General features: G+C 45.3%; 1 protein-coding gene across 2 annotated transcripts; it reads right to left on the minus strand.

Moving 5' to 3' along the window:
* Positions 1 to 7,226: 7,226 nt before the first annotated feature.
* Positions 7,227 to 20,138, minus strand: LOC128796401 (cytochrome P450 3A9-like). Of its 2 annotated transcripts, XM_053957988.1 has the most exons (13): positions 19,995 to 20,138; positions 17,338 to 17,431; positions 15,245 to 15,297; positions 14,037 to 14,136; positions 13,364 to 13,477; positions 13,000 to 13,088; positions 11,874 to 12,022; positions 10,890 to 11,017; positions 10,140 to 10,224; positions 9,629 to 9,789; positions 8,965 to 9,191; positions 8,006 to 8,168; positions 7,227 to 7,843 (listed from the first exon to the last, which is right to left on the minus strand). In XM_053957988.1, exons 1-13 carry the CDS (start codon positions 20,063 to 20,065, stop codon positions 7,745 to 7,747), a joined length of 1,533 nt encoding a protein of 510 aa, XP_053813963.1. In that variant the 5' UTR covers positions 20,066 to 20,138; the 3' UTR covers positions 7,227 to 7,744. The 2 variants fall into 2 exon arrangements, with proteins under 2 accessions (XP_053813963.1, XP_053813964.1); XM_053957989.1 differs by lacking the exons at positions 17,338 to 17,431; positions 19,995 to 20,138 and adding an exon at positions 17,180 to 17,209.
* Positions 20,139 to 26,508: the final 6,370 nt, after the last annotated feature.

The raw sequence follows: 26,508 nt of genomic DNA on the forward strand, positions 1-26,508 counted from the left end.
TCCTATCATATATTATTAGCAAACACTTCCACAGCAGAACAGGAATAAAAATAGAAAGTGGGCTATAAAAAAAGAATGTGTAGCAGGATAACATTTAATTTCACAGTATGGTACTGAAAGTGGAGCATTTCCTTCATATTTCTTTGCAGATCTTCAAGGAAAGATCCAGGAGGCCTCCTCAGAAACACTTGGCATCTTTTACTTAAGATTTTCGTTAAATTCTGTGTGATCTTTGACACAGAGTTAATGAATTTTCTCCTTATTCAAAAAGCCCACCCACTGCCTGTGGTATGTTTGAAGCTTCAGATCCTTTCTCCTGGCTCAGCTGCTGCTCCCTCTTCCCAGCATCTCAGCATCAGTTGTACCCACTCTATTCCACAAAACTTTAATTGAGAAACTACCTGAATGATAAAAAAAACCCCTCAGATCCCGCTTATCCCACCACCAGAATTTTTTTATTTTCTGATTTTCGGTGGGAGCCATCAACCTTGAACATTTTGGAGTTCTCACCTGGCAGGCCAGGCTAACAGGTCCATGATGTGCAGTGCAGATTGCTCCCCCTGCCAGACCCTCCCCAGGGATCAGCCCTGGGCCTGAGGTGGTGGCTGCACTTCAGGACTGCCGTGAGGTGAAGTTTTCCATGGAAAACAGCCCCTCTCACATTTCCCAGAATCCTGAAAGCAGTTGTGGTTGAAGTCCAGCAACCCCTACAAAATGAAACAGGTGAAAGATGATTACTCAAATGGATGATTTCAGCAGGTTTTTGTCAGGGAAAGTTCAGGGTTTTGTGGATCAGGCTGCCCTGGGATGGAAGCACATGTGGATCACACTCAGATGTGTGTCCAGCTCAGAGCCACTTGCCCGATTGTTCCCTGCATTGCTCTTTCAGCTGTGAGTAGGAACAGTGAGGAGAGGTTGATCCATGGGTTTGTTTTCCTTCCTTGTGGCTCCAGGGGTGATTTGGAGAACAGCAACGTTCTCCTGGGGCAGAGCAGCCCAGCAGGGCCAGCTGCTGGTGCTCAAACCCACCTGGGAGCCAGTTCAGAGATGGGCAAGAAACAAGAAGATTTAAACCTCCAGTGTTTTGGTGATGATATAATAAATGTACCAAATAATGAGCTGTGCAGCTGTGGTGTGTGTTTAGGGAGGGAGCCTGGAGGGAGCTTCTAACTCCTTACAAAGGAGCAGCTGCTGCAAAGGAAACCAATATCCAAAACTTTTAGCAAAATTCCAAAGAACTTCTCTGGAGCTGCTGCCAGCAAGCAGAGAGAAGGCAAAAACCCAGCACAAAGCCAACGTGGCTTTATAACAAACAAACCAAAGCAGTGCCAGAAGTTGCTGCATGCTGGGGTTTGTGACGGTGCAATTTAATTTCTCATTGTTCTCGCTGTCCTGAGAGCAGGGTCAGCACAGCAGAGGGCCTGAGCACTTCCCTGGGGCAGCTGCTGCTTGGACACCCTGGCAGGTCCTTCCCATCTTTGGAAGCTCCCAGTTGTTCTTGCAGAAACTTCATTGCTGCCACCTTGGGGCCTGCTGGGTCCCTGAGAAGATTTATACTCTGGCATTTTTTGAAGTTTGGCTTTTGCGAGTTTAAAACAGCTTTTGAATGTGTTTTACTCTTGGTGATGGTTATAGAATCACAAATTGATTCAGTTGGAAAAGGCCTCTAAGGTCAAGCCCAACCACTGAACCATGTCCCCAAGTGCCACATCTACAGAGTTTTTCAACATTTCCAGGGATGGTGAATCCACCACTTCCCTGAGCAGCCTGATCCAATGCTTGACAACCCTTTCCATGAAGACATTTTCCCTGATATCCAACCTAAACCTCCTCTGGAGCAACTTGATGCTGTTTTCTCTTGACCTACCACTTGTTACCTGGGAGAAGGAACATCCATCACTGAACGTGGTTCCTCTCAGCCAATCAAAATTTGCAAGGTCAATTTTTAAACTAGAAGGCCAAGTGTTTAAAAAATGTATGGTACTCTTTTGCCCCATTTTAATTGTCTTTCTGATATGTGCTTGAATGTTTCAGTCCCTCCACAGTGAGCCTGAGAACTGCTCAGTTCTGCTATTGCTCCTGGAAACAGATTTCTGTAACTGCTCCTACTGGTGTTGCATGGACATTCAGCAGAGTAAGGAACTGGTGGTGGGAAGGTTTCTTAAATTCAGGTTGTGGGTAATTGAAGAGCCCAAAGTGACCAATTCTATGTAAGTCACAAAAAGACCCCCGAAGATGGCAGTGGTTTTGATGCTTAAATGAGCACCTTGGTGGTGCAGAGCAGGTAAATGCTCCATGCCATGGCCTGGGCTACAAGCTTTTCACCTCAGGCACTCCCAGGTGGATATCTCAGCTGGATTGGGAGAGTCTGTCCAAAGGCTAAGATATCCTTGTGCCCTTTGGGTGTGTGGATATGCACACAAATATAAAGACATTTATCTACCTGTGGCTACTAACTCTGTAACAGCCCCGGCTCTCTGCTGCTGCAAATTCTGTTCCTTAGGGCAACACTTATTCTGTGAACTCCCTGAAGATAAGGCTGTCTTGCTGAGTGTTTCCAACACTCCTAACCCTCCTGGGCTTTCATTTCCCGACTGGCTTTTAATGTAATGTAAAGATTAGAAATTATATCTTCCATTAAAACTTTATTAGGTGGCTCTTCCACTTAGGAGAGCAGTTTCACTTCCTCTCAGCCAAATGAATTCCAGTCACTGAAAGCTAAACATGAAAATGCAGGAGGGGGGAGGAGAAAACCACTTGCAGTCTTGAAAAGCTGAGGAAAAATAAGAGCAGTTAGTTCAGTGGCCTGAGACACCTGCAGCTCAGTGCAGAGCCCTGGGCCAGAGCTGCCCTGGGCACAGGAGTGAGACAGCCAGCATGGGAAACACTCCCCTTCTTGGCAAGGAGCATCTCCAAATGCATTTTGCCCACTTGTACATCCTGCAGATTTCCACTGGAGCCTGTAACAACCACTGGGAGCACCAGGCATCTGCTGACTTCCCTGGATGTGGCTCAGGCTGCTGGTGGGGTGATTGATGTGTGGTTACCCCCGAGAGCAGCCTGAGTGGCAGCAGCTGACCTTCCTTGGAGCATCTGTACCACTCCTTGCCTTCCCTCTGGCTTCTGCTGTGACCTTTGGATACTGATTGATCCCAGATTAGTGCTTGTTAACAATAAATAGCCTAAAATTAGGATACAAGTAGACAAGTCCTGAAAAGGTTAGACAAGCTTGTGGCAAATTAGTGCAAGACTGTGCTGGACATGCTGGGGGTTTGTCTTTGTGCTCTATTTTCCAAAAGTCTTTTCTGTTTTTACTGCCTCCAATTTCAAAGCAAAACCAGCTGGACAGCCCCAGGATGGGGGAGCTGTGGTGTGGCACCTGTGCCCCTTCAGCTGGGCTACACAAACCTCTGACACAGCCCAGCAGATGAACTGTAGCGTATTTTCCTGGGCTTTCTGTGCTGTGTGGATGAAATCAGTGTTTTGTCAAGTGAAGATGGGTAAATGCATCCGGCTGTGCTGGACTGGCTTCAGTTCATAAGTGGCAGGCAAGGTTTTTCATTTTCCCTTGAACAGTCATAGTGTCTTCCCCACTCCATTTGCAAACTTGTGGCTGCACAAGCACTTCAGGGTGGGTTTATTTATTATATAAATGAATGATATGGGAGCTGCAGGCCTTGGAACAAGGTACATTTGTATCCAGACATTGTACCCAGGCATGTAGGGAAGCCCATGGAGAACATCCCTGATCATCAGCTATGAAATGGTTAAATAAAAATTTTGTCCCAAATCAAAGGTATTTTGAGCACATTGGCAATGTTGTCATAAACAAAACAACAAAAACCTTGTAGAGGAAAATTATCTATGCCTTGGGTGATACAAAGCTGCATCAGTACCTATAAAGTGCCCCAGCAATACAAGAGAATTGGAGTAATGAACAGAAATGCTCAGTTAGAGCTTTTTCCATATTTTATGTTAATCATTAGTTAGAACCAAAATTAGCTTTAATTGATATTAAGAGTTGAAAAAATGAATCCTCTGGAGAATGAGTCTCTTTAACCTTTAATGATGCAGTAAATAAAATATGCTGTCAACATTTGTGCAATAGTAAGGGCTTTCAAAATTCCATATCTGTGTGGTGAGCAATTCAATATGTCCAATTCTCTCCATTACAGCAGAGAAAAGTGATGTCGTTGCATAAATTCAGCCACAGGTTTTCCATGTTTCCAATCTATCTGGTAATTCCCCACGCTGGCTTGTTACTTCTACCAGGGAGATGGAGAGAGAAAGAAGGGAATGAGATCAATCCCAGCCCTGCCTGTGCTGCCTTTTCCACTTGTGTCCCTTGACTTGCAGGCTCCTGATGCCAGAGAAACTGTGCCTCTGTAGAGGTAAAAGGAGCCATGCTGCCTGTTCTTCCTTTCAGGTGAAATATGTCTGGAAATGTTTCATTTTTCACTTTAAAGGCACAGCAGAATTGCAAAAGACTTCAATACTTTAGGGACACTTAGTTTGCTAATAGTCAGACCATTCTTCTCTCTGTCAGGGCTCAGCCTGGTGTTGAAATATCTCATAACTGATTTGGAGAAGCACATGAAACATTTCCTCACTGTAAGCAGGAAACCTGTTTTTCATAACATCCATTTGGTCATTGCAATCAACTGGAAGCATTACATCATTTAAGCAAGTTAGGAGTGAGGGTGACTCTGCTGTAGTTAACTGGGAAACAGAAAACAAACCTCCCCACTTAAAATCACCTTTTGTCTTTCACCAGGACTGATGCAATAACAGTTCTCATCCCATGGGATACAAACCTCCTGTGAAAAGGTCCTTTCTTTGTTAAGGGGAATGTATTTCTGCATACTTACAGGAGTTCCTGAGTGATGCTGGTGCTTCCCTGGGTGTGAGTCTGTTACACTGCAGTGATGTGAAAATAACTTCTCTGAGACAAGGTTGTAAAGCCTTTGAGAAAACCCTATGTGATTTAAAATGATGATGAAACAACAATTTCCCTCATTCTTTTTTCCTTCTTACTTGGGCTTTGGGAGGACTTAGGTGGGGAAGAGAAACAGAAGTGTCCCCACAATTAATTTCTACCTTACACTGTTTTCTTTCCTCTGATGAGACCCCACTATTTTGGGACAATTCAATGTCCCAGGCCTGCCAAGGATGTGTAGAAATAGTGCTCAAGCACTGGAACAGGCTGCCCAGGGCAGTGATGGAATTTCCATCCCTGGAAGTGTTCAAAGAAAGTGTTTGTGGCACTTGTGGACATGGTTATTATGATTCAGTGGTGAGTTAATGGCTGGATTTGATGATCTTAGAGGCCTTTGCCAACCATAAAGATTCTTTGATTTTATGAATCAGCAAGGAGTCCAGATAAAATAAATGTTTTATCAGCAAAAACCTTTCAAGGGGTGAGTTAAACAGTGCTATGCCTGATTTAAAGTGGAAACAGCCAAACCAGTGAAACCTGATGGATGCCCAGGACCAGCAGATTCCTGGCCAAGCCACTTCTGAGGGGTGACCAGCAAAGCAATGGGACATGCTGGGAATGATGGAGGCAGCTCTTAAAAGCAGAGTATTTTTATGGAGCTAAGACACGGAGGATCTAATTTTCTTCTAGAAGACTCATTACCATGATTTTGTTACAGATTATTTATGGGCTGTTATGATAGTCCTGGCAGGTCATAATTGGCTGAAGCCGGAAAATTAGTCACATTTTTCACATTTGGAAGAATGATCTGTACAGTTGCACTTAATGACTTCATTCCCAGAGAGGCCGTGCAGGGAAGGAACTGCCAGGCTTGGGGTGTGGCTGGATTAACCCTTTGTGCTTCTGGCAAAGGCACCTGGGTTTCCTCATCAGGTGCCAAAAGGATTTTTCATCACTTCAAAGCAGCTCTTTGGCATGTAAGTGATGTGCTGCTTTCATGATAGTTTCCCCTTTCCTTCTCTTTCTTTGAACCCGAGTTAGTTTTGCCTGGCACTGGATTTTCTACAGAAAAATGCCTTTTTTAAACTGATTTGTCCATGCTTTGCACTCTCCCCATCAGAGCCACTGCAGCATCACAGCCAGTCAGACAGGCCCAGCTCTTCCAGGGATGGTTTCTAACCTCTGGTAAGAGATGGGCAACAGATTAAACTGAGGCACGGCCTCATTGGCAGCACTCCTCAGAGCCTTGCTGTGTACACAGCACAACCCAAACAGTCTATCACAGATGATGAATCAGAAGGGAGCACTATAATTGTTTTATCTGCCTTTTGGGACAGCACAAGCTGCTTACTCTTGAATTAGAGCCTGGTGAATGTCACTGTATCTTCCAGAAAAATGGACAGCTTTGATTTGGGGATTTCCAGGGATGAGGAATCCACTGTGATGTTTCCTGTCCACACCCAAGCCCTGAATATTCACTGGTAAAGAATGGACCTGAGTTGTTGAATAAATTTGTACGACGTGGGATGGCAGCATTTGGGTCATGTCGCAATTTTGTCTGCTAGACTAAAGAGAAAAGCACATTGCCACAGGAGAAAATTACAGACCATGATCCAGCAAATAATGCCTTGGAATGAAGGGTGCCAGGAGAAAGTTACAGTATTGCTTGATTTGATTTGTAGCTCTTGTAGAAACCTTTCCCGTTCACTACTATTTGTTTTGGTTGGTAGGTGTCAAGACCAGCACAATTTACTGGGGTGAACTGGGGTGTGAAACTTGGATCTGGGAGAACCTCCCACCTGCTTTTGGATATTCCCTGTTTAAATGGTCAGGGATGGCATAAGCCATGGGGTCAGAGCATCCTGTTGATGACAGGAGCAGCTCAAAGCACCTAAAACCCCACCATAAGTAATGACTAAACCCCATCCATGGCCCTGGGAGGAAAGGCTGAGCTCCAGACTGTGTGAACACCATTCCTCCAGGAGCACTGGCCCTCCTGCAGGGCTGTCCTCTCCTCCTGGGAGCTGCTGCTCTCTCTAATCCATCCTCTGTCACTCCAGCATGGGAAAGGGTTGGCCAGTGCTGAACTGAAGGTACCCTCTTAATCAAAGTAAGAGGTGGGAGCTGGAGTGTTTGTAAAATACTTTACAAATGGGAGGGTTTGATGGCGTTAAATGAAGGATCAGATTCATTAAATTAAGTGGAAAGCAATGTACATGGATGATTTCAAGGGTTGAGGTTGAATACGGGTTTTAAATAGGAAGTGATCAGCCACTATATACAACACAGAGCAGCTCTCAAATGTTTTTAATGACAGTATTTGTACACACTTTAGTTTAATTAACACATGGCACAGGAGAGGGTTGGTAACTAGGATGTGTAGTCTCACACCAGTCGTCTCAATTAGAACACATGAAATTTCAAGCATCACTACACCCAGAAGAACAGATCCTGTCCCTGCCCGGTGAGGTCTGGCAGTTTGAATTTCCATCACACCCTGTGTTTCTTGGATGTGGCAGTAATTCCTTCCCTCCAGATGGAGAAGTCCCTTTAGAAGTCGATGATCAGCTTCTCATTTGGATTTATTTCTTGTTTTGCAATCAAAATTAAGGAGACTGTGTATTGTCACTGCCCAGTGATCCACGTCACGTTTCTGACAGTTATGTTTATTAGTAAATATGTAGTAATTGCATCCAGAATTAACTGGAGCTGCTCTTCTGTGTCTTTATGTGTAGGAGAGATTTCCTGTGATGCGTGATCCCTTTGTTAGCACAGCAGTCCCTGGGTGTTGGGGGCTGTGGCTGGGTTTCAGTTCTTGGCAGGCTCCGTGCTGGTCCGGGGCACCAACTTCAGAATAATCGGCTTCTCTGGTGTTAGGAGCCCCACTGAACTCAGCTTGATTGGCATCTGCAACAATGAGAGGGAAAGCACAGGTGCAGATGGATACGTTAAACACGCAGGGATGAAAGGTTCAGGCACGACTGGATCTGTAGTGCCTGGAAGTGTGAAATGTCTGGCGTTGGCTCCCGGCTCCACCCGTGCCAGCCCCGAGCCTCCACGTGCCCTCACCTGAGTCTCTTTGCAGGTCTGGAAGGTGAAATGCTGCAGCAGGGAGACGATGGCGACTTTCAGAATCAGGAGAGCAAACCTCATCCCAATGCAGTTCCTGGGCCCAGCCCCAAAGGGCAGGTACGTGTACGGGTCTATGGACTCCCTGTTCTCCTTACTGAACCTAGATAATGGTTGGGGAAAAGAAATGAAGGCAGCAAACCCACAAAACCTACACATCTTATTTATCCAGGGATCTCTTACTGGTGCCCTGCAGAGCCTGATTTGGGTTTTTCTTAAAGTGTCTCAGGCTACCCCATTAATCGAATACTATGACCTAGCCCTTGTCCCTCTTGAGGGTTTGATTTTAACTCTGTCCATCCAGATTAGTAGTTGGAAGCAAGGTGAAAATCCAGGCAACATCCTGTCCCACAGTGACAGATATTTCCTGTCTGAGGTATTTAGGGAGAGAAGAACCAGAAGTTGTTTTGGTTAGGAGCAGCCTATGCCTTCACTTTCTCTGGGAATGAGAAGTAGATATCAGTTACAAAAAGAAACAGCTAGGGAAGGTTATCCTTGAAAACAAGGAGGGAAAGCAATTCTGGAAGGATCGAGTCTGGCATATTTAGTAGAAGCTTGTATGAAGGGAACAGGTTCAACAAGAAGGATTATACAGTGGATGGCCAGCAGTTACAAAAGCTCCAAATTTACCCCCTCTCAGGAAGCTTAAAAACTGGGTACAAGATCCTGTGAGGTATCTGTGCTATTCTCCCAAGAAGATTATGTTGTTTGAAACCCTGCTTTAAGCACAAAGCTTGTTTTCTTCTTAAAATTACATTCCCACGAGCCTGCAATTTCTCATCCGTATTGTTTGTAAAAAGATAGGAAGAACACCATTAGGAAGCTAATCAGAGATTAATGCTTAATTACTGAGGAAAAAGCAGTGTGATATTTCTTCCCTTTCATTAAGCTTTTTGTACCTTTCTGGCCTGAACTCGTCCGGGTTGGGCCAGTACTCGGGGTCACGGTGCAGGACGTAGGGTGGGATTGTGACCACGACTCCTTTGGGAATGTTCACTCCATTTATCTCCACGTCCTTCTTGCAGGTTCTCTCAATCCGCCCCCCAAGGGGATAGATCCGGAGGGTTTCATTCACTGTCATGTCAAGATATTCCAATTTCATAATTGCTTCGTACGTGAGAGGAGCCTGCAGGACAACACAAGGAAGGTGACCAGGTATGTTGGCATCAGAAGTGGATTGTCTTAAAATGACTGTGGGAACCAGAGTATCCCCAGCCCCCACTGCCCCAAATTTAACTCAGACTCACTGAAGAACAAAATGCATAGTAGAAATTGAGCAACTGGTTTTATTTTTTGACCCTTGAGTCATGGAAATGCTTGGAAATCCACATCCTCTTGTGCAAGGGTGCAGAGTGTGGCAAACAGGTTTGAGCAGCTGGGGTGGCTGGAAGGTTCCAGCTGCCAAAAGAAAATCACTGCAGGGCTGAGTTGTCTCAGTGTGTGTCTCCCAGAGCTAATGAAAAATCCATGGTGTTTAAGAGCTAAAGATTTTTCATTGCCCTGACTGAACCAGGAGGGCAGCAGGGTCAGAGGGTCCTCCTGATCACTCAAGGTCTCCCTTACCTTGTTGGGCAGGACTGCGTCGATCTCCTGCAGCACCTTTTCCTGCACATCAGGGTGCATGGCCAGCTCGTAGGCCAGGAAACCTAGGGTGTTGCTGGTGGGTTCATACCCAGCAAAGATAAAGATGAATGCCTGGGCCAGGACCTCTGTGTCGGTCAGGGCTGTGGGGAGATGAGAAAAGCTGTGTTGGCTGATGGTCTCAGCAAGGAGCAGGCAGCAGCAGGTGGTGTTGAGGCAGGTTTGTTGCAGTTGTTTTCTGATAACGCTTTTATAACTGCTCTACCTGCCTGGAAAAATCCATTTGATAGAGGAGGCAGGTGATTTCCTGAGTATAAATAACTGACATGGCAGTCCTGCTCCCTGGACAGGGATCTTAGCCCTGGTGCTGGCACCAGGAGGCAGAGCTCCATTCTGAAGCTGGTCAGTGAAGATGATGGTGAGACAAACACCTCCCCATATTCTCCTCACTCCCACAGCCCCGTGCCCATGATGAGGATTTGGGTGCTGTTACCTTTATATGAGTGATTTGCTTCGTTGTTGCCCTGGCTGGCTGAGCGCTGGGATTCGATCATCAGCTGCAGGAAGTCTACCCTGCCCTGAGAGGGAAAGCAGGAGAGTCTCTTTGGTGACAGGCTCCTTGGAGGGCTCAGATAAGCAGATTTCACAGTCTAAGCACAAGTTTTAGACTGAGAGCATCCCCAAAATGCTCTCAACTTCCTTACTGAAAAACATAATGCTCACTTTTTATTTTGGAAACCTGTCTGTCCTGTCCATTAAGACACTGGGTGGGAGAGCAGTGTCTTGAATGAATTTGGGCAAAGGGATCCAAACTCTAAATGGCAGAATTTTGTCAGGAAGCAAACTGCAGTTTTAGAAAAGCAAGAGGGGAAGGCACAACCCTAAAGGTGATTTTGCTGCTCATGTGCTGCTTACTCTGCACTCTCTCATCCTCTGCCTAATCTTCTTCAGGGAGTCTCTCACTCTCTCATTACAAGTGCTGCAGACTGAAGCTTAGTCCAGTTCTGCTGAGCCTTTATCTGGATTTAGCTTCAGATCACGGATGTACAAAGTCCTCCTGATTCTCTGCCAGGACGGGTCAGGTGGGGCTTTCCTGACAGTATTAAAATGAAATGTTTACACTTGAGTAGGCTCAGGGTTTTGTTGAGTCATTGTACTTTGGCTTCACCTTTGATATCATCTTCCTAATTATATCTCACTTCAGTGTACTTTCTGCTACAATTGCTCACAAATTCCCACTCACCTTGTGAGCCTCCTTTTCACGATCCTGCTTAATTTTGGCAAGGGATCTCATGAAAAAATCTACAGCATCACTGGGGAAGATGTTTATGTTCATCTTGACCATGACAGGAATAAGGAATGGGAAAGCAACTGAAAAACAAATAGAAAATTAAATTGCACTCTTTAAATAAACCCCTCTTGATAGCTGTGGATGCTACTGGGAGTTTATTTCCTTTTTTAATTTCTGTAGATGAAAAAAGCATGGACTTTGCCTTTTTTCCTTCTGTTTCATTCCCTTGGAATAGTTTTTGTGTCACATGGGCACAACCAAGCTGGGTATAATCATTCATTTAAGAGAAGATCAAGGCATATTCAACCTCCTATTTCTAAGGCTTTGTTTTCTAATGACAGGTTACTTCTGGACACAACAGGCATGTGCTTCACAAGAGAAATACTGAAAATTCTGAGTTCTTTGTTCAGGCTGAGCTGTTCACTGCCTTGCTGTGATCATGCAAACATTTTCAAGTCCCTTTCAAGGCTTTTCCTTCCTTATAGAAACTGGATCTTGATATTCTCTATAGATTCATGACATCTACAGCACCATAACCTCCTCTGTGCACAGATCCAAACTTTCCCTGGGTTTCAGCAAGGTGTCTAACATTAATTTAAGATCCATTGCTGCTAAGCTCTTGCACTGGAGGAAATTGCATCTAGTAACAGTCCCCACTCAGCACTCTCTTCCAGAAAATGCATTTTAGATAGCAGTGCTCTCCTCAAGCCTCACTTGCTTTTCAACCTTCAAATAATTTCCCAACACTTAATTGGATAGTTCTGGGTGGTTCACAAGTTTCTTGCACTGGGGATGCCAAAGGTGGAGGAAGCTTTTACCCATCTCATCCCCAGGGTTTCAGCATGAAGCTCACAAAGAGGAAATGATGACACAAGGGCCAGTAGGACTTCATTCCTACCAAGGGAAGTTGTCCAATCAAAACCTGGAGTCACTTACATGACAATATGAAGATTGGGTTAAAAAAGTCAAACTTGACCAGTTTCTTCATCTCTCTGACAAAGGGGTCCTTGGGGTTGTTCATGGAGTCAATGTTCACACCAAAGGAAGTGCTAGTGACAACATCCATGCTGTAACTCCCAAAGATGCTGGTGGAAGGTAGAAAAAAATAGACTGTGGTTAAATATTTGGACTGAGTGAATGTATTTTTTTTCCTCATGTCTATGTGACATTCAAATACAAAGTCTCAGAAGACCTCCTGCCTTAGGTTTGAAAAGAAAATTTGCTCTGTGCTACTGAAGAGCACTTCTAGAGAAGGGGATAGATTTTTAGAGAGCTTTTGTTTTCAGCCTGCACAGGTTTTGAAGTCAGACAGCTTCTCCAAGGATTTTACAACAACATGGGATGGGTTGATGGAGGGACAGTAAGTGGAACTTAGCATGGTAACCTCTTGAGGAGGGGTGGCAGCACACCTTGCCTCAAACAAGCCCTGGGAGTGGTCCAGTTCCATGCAGCACAGCTCCCTGTTCCAAGCTGTCCAAGCCCTCCCCTTGCAGGGGTTTGGTTTAAGGGGAGCTTTGCTGCTTTGTGGTTCCTGGTGTGCAGCTGCCCCTGCTGCATTTTTGCTTTGAAATTGAGGTTCAATACACAGGGTTTTGTCCAGAGTCCATATGGAGGGCACAGATCAGGCAAAAACACTCAGGGCCAATCTACACCTTCAGTTTCCCCAGCAGTGGGGCATGTGAGGGATGAGCATCCCACACTTCCACATTCTGTGGGACAGAGATCAGCAACCTCCATGTTCTGGGAATGGAGAAGGTGCTGCACAGAGATCCTGAATGTTTGCAGGAAAAACTGGGTTTTCCTGCCAATCTTGGAGTTATATTGGATCTCTGAATTCACAAAGATGTGCTGGAGCATTTTCCTTCCTATCTACCTCTGGGAAGTTTCCTAACATCCAAATTAAATTTTCCCCTTTTAAATTTCCAGTCAGGCTTTCAGTAAGTCCCATTCCTCCTTTCAGAGCCCTGGCTGACCAAGGGAAAGATCTGCATTGCTGGTACCCAGTGAACCACAGCACTTCTAACAAGGTTTGCTCTGCCAGCTGCTCTTAGCAGCTACTTACTCCTTTACAGATATTGAGCTGTCCTCATTCACTTGCTTTTGAACATTCTTCACCAAAGCTTCCCCATAGTGCTTCATTATAGGGAACATCTGTAACACAAACCAGGCATGGTCACTTCAGGACAATACATTTTACTCCTTTACACAGGTTCATGAAGACTACAGGGAGTTTCATGAATATTTACAAATAAGATCTCTCTGCTCAGGTTTATTTTAAGACTTTTCTGGTTTCAGTTAGGCATAAATCAAACAGGCCAGCTTAGTTGCCAGGCTCTGACTAAAGATATCAGACCCCTGTGATAATCTCAGCCTGAAAACACTGCTGACTGACTCTGATTTAGTCTGTACCTGCCCCTCGGGTTTACCTCCTTTAGTTTCCCACTGGTGAAGGTTGGAGAGAGCACAGTGCGGAGCCTTTTCCACTGGTCATCTTCAGCTAATGAGACAGCGTTGGTCAGTACCCCGGCCAGGTCCGTGCGCTGCAGGGGAAAAGAGAAGGTGTTAACCCCAGAAAAGAGAGCAGCCTCCTTGCAGGGGTGACAATGTGGCATGCAAGCCCCTGCCTGGGCTCTTCTGGGGGCATTGCTGCTGGCAACAAGCTGTGGCCTGACAAACAGCCTCTCTCAAGGCACACATCCATAAATAATTCCCTTTCCTACACTAAACCAGCTTTGAGGTGTCATTCCCAGCCCCAGTACAAGTCCAATCAGCCCAGCATTTCTGTGTGTACCCACCATGTCCCATCTCTGCATCCCAGCTAGTGGCACCTGTGCACCCTTACAGATTCCTGCACACTCACACAGACCCAAATCCATCCCCATATACAAAAATATACAATAGGTGTGAGAACAGACTTGGTCTGCTCCCTCTGCCAGCCCGTGTGTGCAGTCCAGGCTGTAAGGCAGGGGAACAGTGACGTGCAGTGGTCGTGTTCAGCAATCCCTGTAGTGCAGCCACTCATTCCCAAAGGATGCTTGGCATGCCTGTCTCCTCCTGCACTTCTCTGGACTGTGTAGATCACAGCACTTGTGCTCTCACCCTGCGGTTGGTGAAGGTGGTGTAACAGTCTTTAACCAGCACAGATTTGATGATCTGGGGGTCTGTGACAGCCAGCGTGGGTTGTCTGCCATCGTAAATCCTGTTGGGGGGAGAAGTGGAGGCAGGTAAATAACCCCAGATAATTGAAGTGTAGGGCTTGGCTGATGCTCACGAGATGCCCATGTGTTGAACAAATGTTCTTCCATCAGCAGCCTTGTTGCTCTGTTGTGTGAGTACAGAAATGTAGACAGTAGAGATGGAAAAGGACTCCCAGACTTTTTCCCATCTGGTTTTGTAAATGGTAAAGGGGGATAAACACCCTCCAAATTCACTGGGAAATGAGCAGGGCTCAGTTGCTCAAAGGACCAGATACTAAATGAAGGAAGTGTCTTCCTTTCCTCCCCTGACTCTCTGTGTTTTTCCAGGCACTTAAACACATTACAGTATTAGAAGGAAACTTGTTCGACCCCTTTCAGGCTCTTGAGTTGAGTGTCTGGAGACTTGGGCTGACAGCATTGAGACATCCTTGGAGATGAAACTCAGTCCTTGTTTTTGTCTTTTTAAGCTGCCAGTTCTGAATGCTTTCCTGGAACAGATGTAGATTAAGCTGATTTGTGCTCTCTACCCATTTGTGTAAACATGTATTTTCCAGACTCCACTTGTTAAAGCTGATGTAGGGACCAGTGGATGCATCATACAGGATATGCAAGGCTGTAGCCTAAGTTATAACAACAGTGATGAAAGCTATGGGAGGAGGTGTCTAGAACAGAAAAGCTGTAACTGCAGCAGCTCCTGCTGCAGCAGGTGGGGATCAGCAGCACAAGGAATTATTGGAACTCCAAAGGGACTCACTCACATTCCTCTGCTGTTGGTAAACCAGACACACCCAACCTGCCAGTTCCAGATCCCGCTGAAGTAAATAGTTCTGCTGATGATTTTGTTAGGGGCAGGTGAGGGCCTTTTGTTACCAGATTTAAACTGCTTTTCACAGCACTGGTCAAAATAGCTCCTGTATGATGTGGCAGTGACACAGCTCTGTGTCACCAGGCTCCAAGTAAGCCATCAGCAGCACCTTGTCACTGCTGCTCTCATCCTTTGGGACTGTCAGGGCTGCAGGTGGAGAAAAGGGAGCTTTCCTAATGAACATTTTCTCCCCTTTGTACAGATTCTAGTTTTACTCTCAGAAGAGATCAGTGGTTCATACTCACCCCCAGATTTTCCCGTATTTCTTGAAACATTCCGTGTCAAATTCCAGGAAACCCTGTGGAAAGCAATTTTAAAATTGTCATGGGCTATCCTGGATTGAAAGAGACCCACAAGGACCATCCAAGTCCAACTCCTAGCCCTGCACAGGTCAGCCCCAAAAATCCCACCACGTGTGTGAGAGTGTTGTCCAAATGCTCCTTGAGCTCTGGCAGAGCGGGTGCTGAATTATCTGAGAGAGGATGCAGTGGAGGGGATGATTTTGGACATGGTAGGTGGAAGGAAAAGCTCTAAACTAATGTTCAGAGCTGCTTTATGAGCAGCCAAAGCTATGATGAAGCATGAATATGCACTGTGCTTTGAGTGAGCTGTTGGCCAGGGGGCTGGCAAAGGGCAGCTGGAAATCAGCCAGCCAGGAGTGCTCCTCTGGGGATGCCCCTTGGTCTGTGCTGCTGAGCCTTATCCCATCCAGTCTTTTGTAGTGGTTTTGCTTCGCCAATTTGAAATTTCCCAGCCAATGCACCAGTTAATGTGGTGGGTTCAGTGCTGACCAATCATCAGTGCACTCACTAGGATGTACTTATTCATTTCCTGCTGTGAGGTAGGATTAGGAGAAAGGCAAAGCAGGCTCAAAACTTTAAAAGCCTTTAAAAGAAAAATTTATTAACAGTAACTAAAAGAAAGAGTAATAAGAACAAAACCTTCAGGACACTTCTCCTCCCCCTACAACCTTTCTTTCCCAATGAAAATGTAAAGAAACAAAACCTAAAATTTCAGTCAGTTTAGCACCTCTAGAATAGTCTTTCTTCAGTTCCCTTAGGGAGGGAAGTCCCTCTTGCTAATGTTATGGAGATCTCTCCACAGAAAAACAGTTCTCTCGTGGCTTTTAACTTCCATGAACAGCAGCCACCTGGGGAAATCTGCAATTGTGAAATCTCTCCCATTTTCCACAAGCTTTAGCAGCCACCTGGGGAAATCTGCAATTGTGAAATTTCTCCCATTTTCCACAAGCTTTTCCCACAGCTATGTTTATGGGCCATATCAGCTTCTGGGGTACTGTTTTAATGATGTGCTGTTCAAAGGCAAAGGTTCTCATTATCTATCTCTGAAATCCTCTTCCTGCGGGCACAGGATCTTCATCAATCTTCTCTCCTTCTCTGTTCAAACTTCTCATAGGATCATAGCTGCTTTAACATCTGCTTACTTTAGCATGGAGGCCTTTGCTCAATATCTACAATTTGAACACTTTCATCTCCCCATGCTTTCATGCGTTATAGGGAAAAAGAGTCTTTCTCCACAGCTTTACAAGAGGATTTCAGCCTAAGATCAAGGCATCTCCTCATCCCTCCCATCTGGGACTTGACTTCTTCTTCACTGACTTCAGTGTCTTCATCTTGCTCCTCTACACTGCCTGCATTTTGTTCCTTTCTCTCATTCGAGGGAGGATTGAAGCACTGAAAGAGTTAATATCTCGCCCAGGGCCTGCAGATGGTCACTTGAGCCCAGGTGGGCCCAGTGGTTTGTGGTGGCACTATGGCTGAGGCAGGCTGATGCCTTCTCCTCTCCCCTGCCCGGTGGTTGTGGGCAGATCTTAATGGTGGTACAATCTTGGCCGAGCCGGCCCAGCCTGGGGCTGCTCCTGGGCTCAGCAGACCCAGCTGGGCCCCGGGCGGGCGGCAGGGCAGGGCCCAGTAGCAGCAAGATGTTAGAAATTGCAGCCATGGCCCAGCCCGGCCTCAGCCCCCCACACTCTCCCCTCACCTGCCCGGCAGCCGATGGGGACAAGGGGCACCACAGGAATGGGGCCCGAGCAGGCCCAGCCCCTGTTACCACTTTGCCAGCTGGAAAAGAGAGAGTTCCCAGGTTTCTTTTGTCTTTAGCATGTGTTTTTCACAGAGGTGTGCACAGCTTTCCAGTGGCTCAAACAGATTGTCACTTACACAGGAGCTTTGCATCACTTCCCTGAATGCCTCCCATGCAAACCCACTACGCCTTTGCACAGGCCCTGTGTGACAGAGGAGCATTTGTAGATAACTTATCGTTACTCTGTGTCTGTTCAGCTACAGCTGGGCCAGCAAAGGCAGCTCCAGGCACTCACTTTGCGATATTCCAGGGATGTCCCGATGAAAGGCAGAGGTGTTGGCCCGGGAATGCCCAACTTCTTGAACAGACCAAATGGCCAGATCCCATATCTGTGGGACAGAAAAGAGCAGTGTTACATCACTGTGGCACTGGGGCTGTGAGCTTTCCTAAACCTAGAGACTGCAGCAACATCCCTTGGGAGAGGAGGTTGATCCGAGTGGTGGGAAAAAAGCAGTCCAAGTGAAAATTGCCCTGTCAAAAATTACTTGATAACCATGGTAAGGCTTACACAGAACTTCAGAGGGTTCCTTTTGGTGTGAAAGCAATTGTTTCCACCAGATCACCTGTGAAGACAGCATCTGGAAATCTTGAGCAAAACTCCTGACAGGAGCTCATTGTCTACCAAAGGAGAGGCAGAAAATGGAGCTGGAAGGAACACCAAGCTTACATGTTTGTATTGAAGAGAAATCAAAGCAGTGCCAGGAATTATGTCCCAAACAGGGTTTTTGTCAAACTGTCCTTCAATTTCAGTAATTGTTCTCCTTCCCTTAGTCCAGCATTAGCTCAGTGGAAGCCTAGTCTTGATGGTTTTCTCTTTAGATTTTATTGACAGCCTTGCAGATTTCTTTCCTCTGAAGTACCCTTCCTGGCAGCTCTAAAGTTATTGCTTCTACCCTGGGGCTTTCTCTTTCTCAACAAGAGCCTGGGCTGCAGCCCTTTGAAGCTCGTCTTTGGCTGTGTTGAAAGAGGTCCTCAAAATATTTGGTTTTAGTTAGTAGCTGCAGCTTCCCAAGTGAGCAGTTCATTGCAGAAGGGATGTAAAGCAGGGAAGGTTTGGCAGGGGAATGTTATCAGAGATCATCTTCAGGTCACGAGGCAGCAGCTGCTCAGACAGAATCTTGGGGATGCTTATTTGAAAAGCCAAAATCTAGGTTGAGACTTAGGGAGGGTCTCCCTTACAAATACCAATGTTTTTTTGAATTCTGGGGACCCCAAATTACATCAGTGTCCCCCAGCACAGCTTCTGCCAGAGCAAAAAAAAAGCAGATTCCACCTTATGGTCCAAACAAGACAGGTGAAAAATGGGGAGCTGGGTGTGTTCAGGTGAAGAAAGGTTTCACAGAACTCAGTCTGTCAATGTTTAACCTTTTTTGTCAAAGGTTAATTCAGTGCTAGGAATCAAATGTTTGTGGATTCTTATTTGTAATGTTCTGCTAGGTAGCCAAGGATGCGGGAGGACCAGAAAATGTCAGGGAGGGCTGGTAACAAAGCCCAGAAATAAAAAGCCCAGAAATACTGTAGGGAAACAGGTTTAAACCACTTGAAACATGGCCAGGAAAATGTAGTCTAACACTCCTACAAGTAAAATGTGTCAAGGATTTCTGCAGACTGAAAAGGACCATTCAGTGTAAAGCCAAAGAATAGTAATTACTTCTTCCTACCATGGATGTGAACCAGAAATGCCTGAAATTCCCTCATGTGTGAACTGGAATGGTGTTGCCCCAGCTGGACAAGAAGCATCTAAACAACCTCTCTGTGTCAATGGGCAGTGAAATTTCTATTTTAGCTCTGATATCAGAGCACAGAGACCTGGGTTTAGTCCCTTTTCCACAACAGAATTACGGGTGCCTGCAGAAGGTGCAAGTCTGGTAACCAGCAATCTTAGATAGTCACAGAGTAACTGAAATAGGAGAGCTTGGGTCAAAATTCAGGGTGGCTTTTTTGGTTTTGTTGTTTTGGTGTGGTTTGGGGTTTGGTGGTTTTTTTTTTATGAGTCAGCCCCAAACAGACTTTTGAATGATCCAAATCAGAGGAACAGATTTGAAAAAATATGGCTAAAACTTTCTGAGCTTGCTGAGGTGCTGTGTCTGGAGCGTTGCCAGGGCAGACAAATGGGCCGTGCTCGTGTGCACCACATCAGTCAGGGGTTTTTAACCAGCCCTGCTCTGCTGCAGTGCTGATTGGCACCAGGAAAGCAAAGAACAGCATTTCATCACTAGCAGGGCTGCCCTGAAGCACTGGGGGTACATTTCTGCTGTGGGATTTTGTCTGGAAAGCCAGGAGCAGGTGGCTGAACTTGCTCTGTGCTCCACTCCTTCCCCCAGCACAGGTGGCTGTGAGGAGGGACATGGGATGGAAATCAAACTTCTGCAAAGGACCCCTCCTGGTGCAGGTGCCCCTGAGGAGAATCTTAGCTGGGTACCAAGGAAGAAGTTAGAAGGAGTAAAAACTAATCCTACAAATATTCTTCTCCTGGTGCCTTTCTGCTGCTCTCCACCTGTGCAGCAGGGTCATCTTCTGCTGGCTTGCCTGCAGAGCAGCCTCAGCCAGGGAGGCACAGCTGGATGTCTGTGAAAAATCACCTGATGGATCAGAACCCTGACAGAAACCAGCACCCTGATGGTAACCAGTACCTGACATCATTATCATTCTATTTTTCCTTCGATTCTTAGCAGCAATCTCATAACTGGATGGGAATACTCCAAACCTTGGAGCAAGATCACACACGTGTACAGTCTTTAGACTTCTCTGCTACATCCCAGAGCCTGGTTAGATACTGGAAAACTGGGAATCACATCTACTCTTCAGCAGATTAGTTGTGTGAAAGTGAGCAATGGCAAGAAGAGAGAAATAGCAGGAGCAGAGAATCAATAAGGAATATATTTTACTCACGCTAGCAGGAGGGCCATGAGAAGAAGTATAAGAGCCCATGTTTCAGTAGAGAAAGAAGGCAGAAGGTTCATTTCAGTTCTTCTCTGATTGGCTCCGAGTTCTGCCTTGATGTGCTTGTCCCACGCCAGTGGGAAATAGGAGTGTTTCACACTGTGCAATCTTTTTTATGCAGTCATATGATGATGGGCCCTCCTTCTGTGACAAAGGAGGAGGGGTGGAAGGTAAAGGTAGAAAAGTCTGCTAATCTGAAAAACACCATTCATGTGATAGACTGAAGTGTCTAAGGTTCAAGTTATTTAATGCGTGTGGTGCCAAAGATTTCAACAGGTTTCCCTATTGTAAGTAAAAACTGCCCTCCCATTGACTCATGCCCCTGGGCTCCCACACCAAAGTAAATATAAACAGGTTACAATGAAAAGGTAAATCCCAAAGCAGGTGTCAGGGCTGGTTTACAAAAGGGAAAGAGAAGGGAAAAGGTTATTCACGTATTGTATGACAAGAGCCTTTCTAGCAGATTAATCAACTTTGACAGAATTTAAGATTTTGTTTGAAATATCTCTCTGTGTTGTGAAGTGCAAGTGCTGTCTGCAGTGGATCAGTAGCAGCTTTTAACTAAGGCAGGAATTTGTCCCCTCTGAAGGCTGTAGAAGTCCAGTCCACCTTGTTTGCTGGCCTGTGGCCAGGTGTTATGTAAGAGAAATGCTGTCACTCCACAACTGTAAACAGTGAAAGTGTCAGCCTTTCCAAAGCACCACTCCTGGCTCATGAATAAAAGCCATGCCCACCCTTCTGTAGCAGCTGAGGAAAAGGCACAAGAAAAGGGAAAACACAAATTTTGTACAGGCTCTCCTGTAAGGATGGTGCTGAAAAGCAAGAGCAGGTGTGGATGTGCTGAGAGGAGATTATGATGTGGAGAAAACTGAGCTCTTTGGATGGTGTTTGTTAGTGGGGATCAAGCCAGGGCAGGAAGTTCTATGGTTTGCGTAGGTGTGCACTACAGCAATTTTAGGGCTTTGTTCAGAATTCTAAAATGAGCAATTCCCTTCTTATTAGCAAAGCTGCTGTCTTCAGAAGGGAGTTTACTGTCTGCAGTGAGGCAAGTTGGGCAGGTGTTTTAATCTTTTGGCATGTCAGAAACCTTGTGTCTGCAAGGATGTGGCTGTGATAGACACTGCACTGACCAAGCAGTGGATCTCAGTCCACATTCCAAGGAGCATCATCTGCCTTATCTTAGCATTTGTATCTCATTTCTCTTTTGCCTGGCCTTTGCTCTGGCCTTTGGAAACAGAACAGTTGTAGATTATTTTGTAATAAACACAGTTTGCTTTAGTTTGATGTGAACAGACAAGTTCCTGACACAGCTCTCCAAGCCTATGCTGGGTTCTGCCCTTCTTGATTCAGAGATGTTGCAAGAACATGGTTCAAGGTTCAAGAGGTGCTTTCCCCTTCAGGAAGTGGTCACAGCAGTAATTGGTGTTCCAGGGTTCCTCTTTACCTATTTTGACACAGCCTTGAAATTTGAGTTTACTGGACACCAAAATGTTCCCAACTCACTGTGTTGGGAAATAGGTTAACATCGTTTATTCAGGAAAAAGGATTGTTGTAGGGCTCTCTATCCTCACTAAAAATAAACCTCAATCTTTGTCCTCTTTGCATCGTTTTTAGGGGTAATTATAGTCTCTGGGAAAATTGGTGTGAAAAACCAGAGGTGTAAAGTTTTGCTGTGGTTTTGCATTGTGGCCTGATGATCTCTGCCAAATGGAACGTGCCAATCAACTTCAAACAAACAACACAACTCCACCATCCTCTGGAGACAGCTGGTGGATAAACAGAAAAACTCCTGGGTGATTAATCCATGCCAAAGGGAGGTCAATGACCCAGGAAAGATTGACTAATTTTCACACATAAGCCCAGCTCAGAGCCAGTTTATGCCCAAAGGTGCACTCTGTCAAAACTGTAAACCCCCAACTGTGGTGCCCCCTAAGCTGCCCAGGGATGCAGCACAGTTGTTCTTTCACCCTTCCAAGTCCTTTAAAACATCTTAGTCCTCACACCACAGGCTTTTATGCCCATCCTCTGCTTCTCCTGGACATTGGGAAGTCCACTGCATCCCATCATGACTTTAGGGGAGCCCTCCAGGTGCCTGGAGCAGAGGCAGAGTGCTCAGAGGCATGAAAAGGTGCAACCCCCAATTATGGCTGTGGTGACACCCTGCTGGTGACACCCTGAGTCCCATTCATGGGTGACAGTGACACACACGACACTCACCCCTTGTCATTTAGGCTGTTGTCACCGAGTTTCCTGGATGGTCACAGGCTGAGAGGTTAAAAAGCCAAAGTTTGCAGCAAATTCAGAAGAGAACTGAGCTGCTTTCCCATTTCTAATGCCCCTAAGAAGATGCTCAGATTAATGGATTAATGGATTTCAGGAGAGCAAAATCACAACACGTTGTTATGTGCAGCTTAACAAAGGGAGTGCTGCAAATCCAGGCTGTGAACAAGGTGTGATGAGGAGGAAGGATTTTTGTGGAATAATGACTGGGGGCTGGGCAGAAAAATAGAGGAACATGTATTTCTTTCACAAGCTGTGTAACCAAAGGATGTAGGGTTGAAAGGACACCCTGGAATAGCAATTATGACTGGGACACAGGTGTGGAGAGGAACAAGCAGTTCAGAAGAAAAAGAGCTGTTGGGGTGAAGGAAAAAAGCCCCAGTGGGTAACATCTTGTGTTCCTGATGAAAAGGACTACACGGATATAGGGAAGACCAGGATGGATAAGTCTGAATCTTTAGGTCTAACTCAGTTTGGAGTATGGCTGTGAAAGAGGTTCTCCTGAGATACTTTGGGGAATTTGTTTTAGATTCCCAGGGCTGGACCAGTAGAGACTCCGCAGTGCTATTCAGGGTATAAATATTGCTGTGAAGTTGTGTCATTATGGAGTACTTTAAACTCTCTAGATACAGATCATACAAATTGCTGCTGATCACGCAGAGCTCAGCTAATCTCTGTATGGGAGGGAGAAGGCAGATGTCTGCCCTGGAGAAACACCAAACTGGCAAGCAGTGACATGGATTTAGCTTCAGTGTTGATGAGTAATTTAAGATATTCTGGAAGAACAGTTAAGAGTAATATTACCTTGGGTTGAACAAACCACATTCATTTCATTTAACATTAAGCGTAAAGAAAACCCAAGTCTGTAACTCAGACTCATTTTTCAAGAGGACAAACAGGTGAAACAAACCACTGGAATATCTCAGGACCTTCACTGTAGACTGTGTCTAAACTGCTTTTTGAAGTCACCTGTGCTAATATTACCAGCCAGTTATATGTCAAAAGACTTTCAACTGCCTGAACAGCTGCATTGAAAGGATGCTCAGAAGAAATCAAACCCGTAGGTAGGGAAGAAAAAAAACAACAACAACAAAGATTTTGCAGTTCAAAGTCCACTATTATATATTTTTATCTTCTGGCCATAAGATCTGCTCGTTGCTGTGCCTGACTCAGAGCAGTGCAGTGCTAGAATACATTAACTTGCTGGAGTCCAGTTAAGGGAGGGTCCAGCAAATCAGCGGCACTTTTCACCCCCTTGGAGAGGTGCCTCCAAACCCCTTGTTTTTTTTCAGTCTGACTAAAGGATAGCTGGGCTGGAAGGAGGTTGCTATGAGAATAAATGCCAGGTAGAGGAAGAGCTAGTGAATCAAATTATGATGTTGGCACAGAGACAAATGGGAATAATCCAGCCACGAGTAACTGCTAGGCTGGAAGTGAGCACAGTCGTGGCCTGGGAGGCTCAGGAGTCTTTACTTCATAGGGTTAAAATAGAGGGAAAAAAAGGTCAGATAATGTAAAATGAGGAGAGATAAGGCAGCTGCTGGTTGGAAGAGGGAGTAATACATTAAACTTACAGAGTTCTTCTGTCAGAGCAGTGCAAGTTCACTTTCTACACAGAAGATGTGGGGAGGCAACTATTTATTTTCCCTGATACACAGCGGTTTAGTTACCCACAGAAAAATGTTTCATAATGAAAGTTAAATTCTTTTTTGCTGTGGTAAAAATATTGATACACTACTGCTGGGGGGAAAAAATCAATGCATTTGGAGGGTTCTCTAATGATACTTTATGTAGTTCTGTGTATAGATGACTGATACCCTCCTGCACCTAGATTTCTGTGGGATTTAAAAAGCTCGCAAAAATTCCTCAACAAAAACATAATTAATTCCCCTGGATGTTTTGTTCCATATACTGAGCTTTGGAATTACACAGAAACTAGGACATTTTCCTGATGTTTTTTTCAGTTAAAGTAATATCCCTGATATATCCCAATCTTCCTTCATAATCTTTGCAATATATCATTATATTTCTTTTCGTTCCAAGAAATGACAGCTACAAAAGCTGTATGAAATCTGGATGGCTAATTAACTCTGAGCAATGCATTCTTTTGCCCAATCCAATACAAAAGCCTGTTCGAGGTTCTTTAGCCTTTTAGAATGAGCTAAGAAATAATAAAATACCCTACCAGCTCCACCCATGACTCCTTACCTACAATGTAATGAAAGACAAGGTTACATTCCAGAAGGGAACAGCAGCAAAAATCCCTGACAAAAGCAAATACAGGTGAGGAACAAATGCAAATGTAGGTGAGATGTATTTCCAGTACAAGCGGGAGATCATGTTCTTTCCTTGGTATTTTCAGGAGGATGTTTTGATGGGGAAACTGCATGAGAGTGGTGCTTTGTTGTGCCATCATTTTGGCAAAGTCATCTCAAGAAGTGTCTGCACAAGTCATTGCCCAGCAGAGTCCTGCTTTGGCATGTCAGAATTCTTCTTTGGGGTGTCATTTCTGCACTGGGATGTCACAGCCTGGTGAAGTCAGGGCACTTGACTCATTCAGAACAATGGATCTTTTAGAGGGTGACAAATCATCGGGTAGTGAAGGACTTTGCTATGCAAAGCAGTGCCTGAGATTGTGCCCAAGGCAGGAATAACGTCATGTCTCCAGTCGGTGTCCCTGCCACCGCTGCAGCCTCCCACAGGGTGACCTGCTCCCATTAGCTCATTAGGTTCAGCTCCATTGTGGTTGGAGTTACACAGTTAGTAAGGACTGTGAGACTCTGGTATTTGTCATAAATGAAACCAGGATCCTTTCTCCGTGTTTTGCAGCCCACAGATCACTTGCCTCCGTCATTTGACATGGGGCACTTGCTCTTAGGTGGCTGGGATAGATGTGGCAGCTCTCCTGACAAAGATGTGCCGAAGTGTTCAATGTCAGGGGTGCCACACCTGGAGGTTCATGGAAAGGGCTCTGTGTGATAACAGAGATGATTGGGGGTTAATGCTTTTCACCTAAATGGGTGTGTTTCCAAATCGCCATTCCCTCCATCAGCTACCTGATCTGCTCCCAGACATGGGTAAAGTTTGAAAAGGATTATCTTGGCATAATTTTCATATCACATGCCAGTGCATCCTGATATGTTTTTTTTTTTTTTTTTTTTCCCTTTAGTTTTCTAAACAGAAGTTTCTCAGCATCTAAGTTTCAGCCTAGAGTCAGGTTTGGTTTTTTGGCTATTTGTTTGTTTGTTTGTTTGCGGTTGTTTTTGTTATATTAAAAACCAGTCCCTAAAATCATCTTACGTGAGCAAAATACAGGCTTGTTGTTTGAATCACTCTGTGATAAGTCCTTATGTATTTTGTATTTGTGTTAAGATAGTCTGTTTAAAAAAAAAATAGAAAAATGTTGGATCATCATTATTTCAGATTGGAAATTACTCTGAAGGGTCAAAGAAGTTTAAAGTACTCAGTAGCACAGACCTGGGTCAAAGGGTCCTTGGAATTGTCTTATCTTTACTCAGAGGCTCACAAGAATAAGTCATTTGGGATGTCACGAATTCTGATCTCAGGTCTGGGTGTAAAAACTTTCTCTCACGCAGTTTGCCTGGTTGAATGTTTAACCAGTCATTAGATGGTGTGGTGATGCTCACCTCGCTGAGCCTGGACTTCTCTAATAGAAGCATGGGAGAGGATAAGTCCCACCAGGAAAATGTCCACCACTCCCAAGAAACTGGGCATCTGCTTTCTCTGGAGTGGGAGACTTTTATTTGGTCCTTGTGTCCTTTTATGCCATTTTGTGCCCCTCTGGCTTCTGACTTGTCTGCACCAGCTCTGCATCCCTGGCAGGGGGCACCTTGCCTGTATGCAGAAACGCTTGGCTTGGCCGCTGGGAGCATCCCCAGCCCCAAAGCTCCAAATCTTTTGAGTGCTTATTTCCACAGCAGGCTGTTCCAGCTGTTCTTTTGATTGAGGGAGAAGTTTAGTTTGGAGAATAGTTTGGCGTGTGCTCACCAGAGCGCTCCGGCTGTGGTTCCACGCTGGTTGGTACCGACACCTCGGAGATGGATTCAGGTGCAAATCTGACAAGACACATATAAATGACAGGGACAGAAATAGTAGCTTTAAAACACAATTATTCCCTTAGGCTGATGCTCCTGCCCAGCAGCGTGGCAGGTTCTCAAGGAAA

Source organism: Vidua chalybeata, chromosome 16, assembly GCF_026979565.1.
Source record: "Vidua chalybeata isolate OUT-0048 chromosome 16, bVidCha1 merged haplotype, whole genome shotgun sequence".
Classification (NCBI taxonomy): Eukaryota; Metazoa; Chordata; class Aves; order Passeriformes; family Viduidae; genus Vidua; species Vidua chalybeata.